General features: G+C 44.0%; 1 protein-coding gene across 1 annotated transcript in view; it reads right to left on the bottom strand.

The window, feature by feature from the left end:
* Positions 1-2,975: 2,975 nt before the first annotated feature.
* Positions 2,976-7,429, bottom strand: part of chic2 (cysteine-rich hydrophobic domain 2) — a 7,498-nt gene continuing 3,044 nt past the window's right edge. The window contains exons 2-6 of the mRNA XM_027282956.1: positions 4,773-4,827; positions 4,540-4,695; positions 4,400-4,456; positions 4,261-4,320; positions 2,976-3,162 (exon numbers count right to left, since the gene is read on the bottom strand). Of these exons, the coding sequence (XP_027138757.1) occupies positions 3,112-3,162; positions 4,261-4,320; positions 4,400-4,456; positions 4,540-4,695; positions 4,773-4,827 (379 nt within the window). The 3' untranslated portion in view covers positions 2,976-3,111. The remainder of the gene's footprint in view (positions 3,163-4,260; positions 4,321-4,399; positions 4,457-4,539; positions 4,696-4,772; positions 4,828-7,429) is intronic.

Here is a 7,429-nt window from a genome sequence, read left to right as displayed (position 1 = left end):
CCGTTTAAAATTGGTGTTTTTTTTGGGGGGGGGGGGGGTTCAGCAGTTTGAAATAAAAAATCTCAAGCTCAACACAACGAATATTTACAAGTCTTTTCTCCAAATTCAACACAAAATGTCATTTTTTATTGACTACTGTGGTCTCAAAATTACTTCATGACAAGTAAACAATGAACGGTGCATGGCCAGACATCAGCTTCTGGCAGCATTCCTGAAAAATCTTAGCCCATTCCTCACCGGCAACAGCCTCCAGTTCACTAATATTCTCGGGTTTGCGTGCTGCAACTGCCTTTTTCAAACCCCACCAGAGAATTTCCGATGGGGTTCAATTCAGATGACTGTGACGGCCTCTCTAGGATCTTCCAGGACTTCTTCGTGGAGATACGCTTGGGATTATTGTCCTGTTGAAAGGTCCAAAGACACCCAAGCTTCAGCTTCCACACAGACGGCATGACGTTCCCTCCCAGGATTTTCCTGATACTTGATTGAATCCCAAAGCATCTGTGGTTTATTTACATGTTTTTGAGCATACTGGAGCCGACTTTCGGGTCAGCCTTGTGTTGTTGATGTCTGACTGTTGGTAAAGCTGTTGACTCGACACAGAGACTCACAGAGGAGGATGCCCATAGCCTTGTTTATTGGTAGTTTATTACTGTACATACACCTGCTCATGAGTCATATGTACATATATCTTTCTCTCCCACATACACACAAACACACACACACACACACAAAACACTCCAGATTATATAAAAAGGACTCATTTTCTGTGCAGGGTTCAATCACAGTCTGAGATCTACAAGGAACATTTGCATCTGCATACACTGTGCGCACACACACACACACACCAAATATCTGCATATGGCCTTATGCCTTGATTTACACAGAACAGACCACGATCAAAAGAAAAAGGACTGATGGACCACTAGCGCCACCCAGTGGTAACCAAGTGAACTTCTGTGGGTCTTCTAACAGATAAACTAACACGTCTGAGCTTCGTGGGTGTTCGGGACGTGCTTCCTCTACTATCTAAACAGGAAGACCACAGAAAGGTTAGTCTGTTTTCTAAAGGGGCATTTTTTTTTTCAATTTCAATTTTTACAAGTATTCAAGTAATGCGCAGTCTGTGCGGTACGCTCGACCTCCTTCCTGCTGTTTGAGCTTGGAACATACCTGAATTTTCCAACGCTACATTTCGTGGTTGATCTGGTATAATCCCCTGAGTGTGACGCAAACAATCACCAGAGCTGAGTTTGTTCCATCTCAGTCTCAGGATTTTTTTTGTTGTAATAAATCAAGAGGTGGGATGGGAGGGGAAAACTAAATCTATTCCACATTCATAAAGGACTATTTCGCCAACTTGCCAACAAAAAAACATGTAAACTGAGATGTGCTTTGTGATCTGACTCATAACATGTTGACAGTTTTAAACAGTTTTATCAAGAAGCAGGATAGATAACACTTAAAGCTGCATTAACTGAGACATCAGAACCTTTAGCTGATATGGCAAACAGTTGCTTATTTTCACATCTGACAGAGAAACATTTGGATTTTTTCCATCCGCCTGATGAGCGCAGAGCTGCTCGTCACTCTCCTTTTAGTGACAATGAGGGCAGATGCTAAAAATCTGTAGGTGTGTCATTACGAGTAACTCCTGTCATGTTTACAGTCATCATCAATCAGTGCAGCTTTAAACTGATGTTCCTGATTTTGGGGAAAACTCGTCGTTATCGAGCTTACGTCAATAATTCTGCTTCACGACACATAACACTCTCAGTCACCCCAGAACTCTGAATTTATATATATATATAAAAAGAGGAACTTTCTCATAAGAGCCACATCCTGAACTCAGACAGCCAAGGTCAGCAGATCAGGAAGAAAAAGGCCATCGTGTGCGTTTAGCGTTGACACGACCATGAAGACAAAGAAAAAGAAAAAGAAAGAAACGACCATGGCATCACCTTTGCAAGAAGAAACCCACCTGAGGCACAGGTTACATGTCACATGTGCACTCACACACTTATAAATAACTCAAACAAAAATAAAGATATGGCCAAAAGAAAAAGAACCCTGCTTCACAGAGTAAATCATGTCTGATTTGTCTTTTTTTTTTGCTTGTTTCTCTCAGACAGACAGACAAACACACACACACACACACGGAGTACACAAACAGGCACTGTGGTTCCTGCGAGCATCGTCCGCCTCTCTTTCACCAACAAAACGTTCAATACTAAAAAAAAAAAAGAAAAAACAAGAGAGAGAGAAGACGGGTTTCTTCTCGTCTTTCCAGGTGTACTTGTTCCACCGTGACTCAGAAGCAGTTGCTAGGCAGCCAGCCCGTCACCTGGACGCATAATGTCGAACAACAAAACTGTTCCGGGGTAAACCGTGTAAGCATAAGAAGACCTCATTCACTCATTCACACCGTGTGGAGAGTACAGCCAAAGTCAAGAGTGTGTGATTGTCACTGGGTCAGGGGGGTGAAGTGTGCAGAGATATGAAAGGAGGCGGGAGGGTGAAGATACTTGATGAGGAGAGTGACGCTATCGAGTTCCTCTGCAAGACCCGTCGAGTCGATTTGGATCGAGGTTCCTCCGGAGATGACCTAGAGCACCGAACCAACTGATACAAAAGCACTGGGGTGTGTTTCTCTTCTGTTTTCTGCAGGTGAAGTTGACGTGTGAACTATTTCATCATGGTCTGACTGTGCCATGTGCTTAGATTTTAGGGGGGCGGGGGGACAAACAGGTGACAAAATTCCAGTCGCAGCTCAATTTGAGAGTCCAGTCTCCAGCTCTAGGTCCAAAAAAAAATCCATAACGCTGCCTGATGGCTGGTTCTCCCCCCTCGACGTCCCACAGGCCCGGCTTAACGCTGTGCCAGCTCGCCTGATGTGTCGCGGGAGTCTCGGGATGCTGGATTTGTAAACACGGGTTGTAGAGAAGGGATGCGTGGGAGTACGGGAGGGATCGATGCTACCCTGTAAACAAAAATATCAGGAGTATTTCGGGAAGGGTACGTTGTGGGGTTTTTTTTGTTTTATTTTCTTCTTAGGAGCTTGACAGCCATTGTGATGCAGCAGTGAAGGTTTCAAGATCAGCCGCAGTCGGGCTAGTCCGGTCTGAAGATGGGGATCTTAGGTAAGAACTCTATTAGGATTACCTGCAGGGGATGAGAGGAGAAAGATGGTTTAGCTGCAGTGTTACGTCGATGTAATCGAGTATGTTGCTGTAGTGTAACGTCCTGTGGTATCACTGTGATAAAAAGATGTATCAGCCATGCTTAGGTCGGGCCTGTCAGCAGGGGTTAGACTCCTCATTCATTCTTAATGAGACTTCTGCACTGACGCTGAACAATCAGACACGAGCACACGTTCCACTGTGGACTCCAAACTTGGTGCAAACTCTGTCTCCTCTCCACTTTTAGTGGCTCTTTCATTGATTTCATTTAGGCTTTAGGACTTTTTTTACTCTCTTAGTTCACCGTCATTGTGTTTTGTTAGTTCTGGCTGAGTAACTTGAATTTTGTAAGAGTTATTCCATGAGTGCTGATATAAAGAATAACAGACATGCATCACTTCAGAGGTGACTGTCAGATTAATGTTTGTCTCTCTTAGATTGAACCAAAGATGAACATATTTCTACGAGCAGTTTAAAAAAAACATTTCCTGCAGTTAGAAACCCGATCAGCTGATAAAAAACCCGATCAGCTGATAATAAACCCGATCAGCCGCCGTCAGTGATAAGCTCTGACAGAAACACATCAGCACTCTGAAGTAAACTAACGCTCCTAAAACTGAATTCCTGACACGTCCGTAAAAACACGACATGTCACAATCTGACCGTCAATCGTGCATCGATATAATCCACAGAGATAAACTGTGTGACTGCTTTCCTGCTTCCTGTTCAACCCTCTGATAATACTCGAGCTTTCACCAGAACAAGGCGAGAAACAGACGGATAGTCGGCTGCACACACGACACAAAGTAACTGGCCTGTGCTGACGTGTAGAGCTACACAAAGCTGCAGCTGCAGAACAAACAAACTTCTCACTGTTAACTGACTAATAACACTTAGAACTGTTGCATAAGAGAAACATCACACTCGAGTACTGAATATCAGCACAGCTGTGATTCAGTGTAACAAACTGTGTTCTGAAGATGCTCTATGAATAAAGTTTATTATTATTATTGTTGTGATTCAAGCTCACAAAGAGGCTAAAATGATTGCATGATATATTTCCTCCACCACAGATACTTACATATTCCATCATGTTGTTGGTTTCACACTTCCTCTTGCTTAGTCTCCAATGCAAACACAACTGCAAACAGAGCAATAAAGTTTTTAGGACGCGTCCTGACGGAGCACACAGTGAGCACACGTCTCTGTTCGCCGCTCACCTTGTGGTACAGTCTGCTGTTCTCCCACTCCAGAAGTTTCTCTATAGATCTTCTTGTCTGGAAGCAAACAGCAACATTAGATCATATTTAACTTCTCCCTGAATGTCTTATTGATTTCAATTCACGGACGAGTATCTCACCCTCTTGCTGAGACAGATGACGGGCCACAAACTGAAGCCCAACGTGCAGCAGCAGCAGAGGCAGCCGCACAGGAGCCACCGCACGTTCACCGGCAGCGTCTTCCTCAGGCAGCTGTTCACGCGGTTGATACTGGCTTTGAATTCCTCCGGAGCCACCTGAGGAAACGAACACACACAGTTAACGCGGTGCAACACATGATGTTATTCAGCTGCACAACAAACCAAACACTCACCTTTCCCGTGAGTGCTGAAGGAAACTCTGACTCGAATTTGTTACTAAGCCCGAACCTGAGGGAGGGGAAAGCAGACCGTTAAACATGAGCAGACTAATTAATAATCAACTTTACATTTAAGGCCTCCTGATAGGGGGAAATATTTCCCTCCACTTGGACAAAACTGCTGAGCCCAGCAGGCATCGGAGGTGAAGTAAAGTATGACATCAGATAAACCTCCTGAGGTGGTGTTACCGATGCAGAGAGAGACAGAGGGGGTCTGATGTTTCATGCAAAGGAGGTGAAATGACACTTTTTATTGTTTGTCCAGATAAACAGATACTTTATTGATCCTGAGGGAAATTCAAGCATCCAGTAGCAGCTTAAATTTAGATCTAACTCAGGTTAAAATTAACGTATGCTTGCATGCAAAACTTAAAATACGTACAGAGAAATTAAACATTTGTAGCAAAATTCAACATTTGCAAAGGATTTAAAAATGTGCAGAGGAGTTAAACATCTGCACAGAAAATAAATATATAACTGTGTTAAGAAGTTAGTTAGTTACCAAGACTACATAAAAAGTAGAAACCCCGCAGCTTTACAAGCAGTAATATAGTAATATGAGTGAATGAAGTGAAGAGTTTGAACCCCAAACTGCTGCAAGCCTGCAGTGCAACACAACAGCCAGCAACTTGCAGTTGCCGCTGCAACTTTGTGCTTGTCTTTAAGCAATTTAAGCACACGCACGGGTTAATTGATTTCAGGGTTTTAAACACACGTTTGCATGCAAGCTTACGTTAACATTAACCTGAGTTAGATTTAACCTAAATATGAGCAGAGGAATTAAACATTTGCATAAGATTTAAAAATTTGCACAGAAAATAAATACATAACTGTGTTAAGAAGTTAACGCAGTTTTGCAACTGTTCTTAAATTATAGCGTGTAGCTTTTTACCCTATAGGTCTTAATTTTCTTCTTAATTGTTTCGTTGTTGTAGTTTTATGCTTTTTACTTTTTTTCTAAACTCTAGTTTTTCACGCAGCTGCTCTCTCTTACCTTAAGAACTGTTAGTTTTTGTCTGTTTCTGTCTTTACTCTGCTCTGTGAAGCACTCTGGGCTACAGCTCTGTATGAAAGCTGCTATAGAAATAAATAAAACTGGAGTTAATTAGTTACAAAGACCGTAGAAAAAGTAGAAACCCTGCAGCTTTAGTGAATATCCAACACGTACGCGTTTATGTCACTTCAACTGAAGCGAAATATTTAAGTCTCTATCTCTGGTTAAAATTAACCTGAGATAGATCTAAACTTAAAAATGTGCAGAGGAATTAAACACCTGCACAGAAAATAAATATATAACTGTTAAGAAGTTAATTAATTAGTTAGTCACAAAGACTATATAAAAAGCAGAAACCAGCAGCTTTAGTCGTCAGCAGTGTGTGATGACTTAACTAACCACGGTAAATATGGGTGAATGAAGTGAAGACTTACTGCAGCTGAGTGCAACACAACAGCCAGCAACTTCAGTTGCCGCTGCAACTTTGTGCTCGTCTTTGTTGCCGTCAGTGACATTTAAGAAGGTTTAAATTTAAGCACACGCACGGGTTCCTTAATTTCAGGGTTTACCGTTTTTTTCCAGTTGCTGACACACTGGAATGACACGGATAGCACAAATATGTAAACTGACACACAGGAAGCAAAAACCTCGTCTCAGATCTCCAAAACTTTACACAGTAGGGATGAAACGATGCATCGTGACACGATTAAAAATCGTACAAATGCGTGACGATTCGCACCGCGATTCTTGGCGAGTGCGGAGAGAAGTAGGATGTTCTTTTTCTTACGTTATCTTAAAAAAAGTCACTGGTTGGTGATTCATTTGTTCAACGTCAGACGTCAAGTCACGTGAGAATTCATTTATAGCGGCTACACGAGCAACATGTAGCGGCAACACGAGCAGCACGTAGCGGCAACACGAGCAGCATGTAGCGGCCACACGAGCAGCACGTAGCGGCCACACGAGCAGCACGTAGCGGCAACACGAGCAACACGCCGCAGCGGCAACACGAGCAACACGCAGCGGCAACACGAGCAACACGCAGCGTCCACACGAGCAGCATGTAGCGGCCACACGAGCAGCACGTAGCGGCCACACGAGCAGCACGTAGCGGCCACACGAGCAACACGCAGCGTCCACACGAGCAGCACGTAGCGGCCACACGAGCAGCACGTAGCGGCCACACGAGCAGCACGTAGCGGCCACACGAGCAACACGCAGCGGCCACACGAGCAGCACGCAGCGGCCACACGAGCAGCACGCAGCGGCCACACGAGCAACACGCAGCGGCAACACGAGCAACATGCAGCGTCCACACGAGCAGCATGTAGCGGCCACACGAGCAGCACGTAGCGGCAACACGAGCAACATGTAGTGGCAACAAGAGCAACATGCAGCGGCAACACGAGCAACATGAGCAACATGCTGCGGCCACACGAGCAACATGCAGCTGCAACACGAGCAACATGCAGCGGCAACATGCAGCAGCAACACGAGCAACATGCAGCAGCAACACGCAAAAACTGCACATCACAGCAGTTTACTGTGAGATTGTTTCTAAAGAAAGCAGATATCTGTCGTGTGTTTTGTTGTTTAAGTTGCACTTTTTTTAAGAGAC

This window comes from Larimichthys crocea, chromosome X (assembly GCF_000972845.2).
Source record: "Larimichthys crocea isolate SSNF chromosome X, L_crocea_2.0, whole genome shotgun sequence".
Taxonomy (NCBI): domain Eukaryota; kingdom Metazoa; phylum Chordata; class Actinopteri; family Sciaenidae; genus Larimichthys; species Larimichthys crocea.
This window is presented reverse-complemented; position numbering and strand designations above follow the sequence as displayed.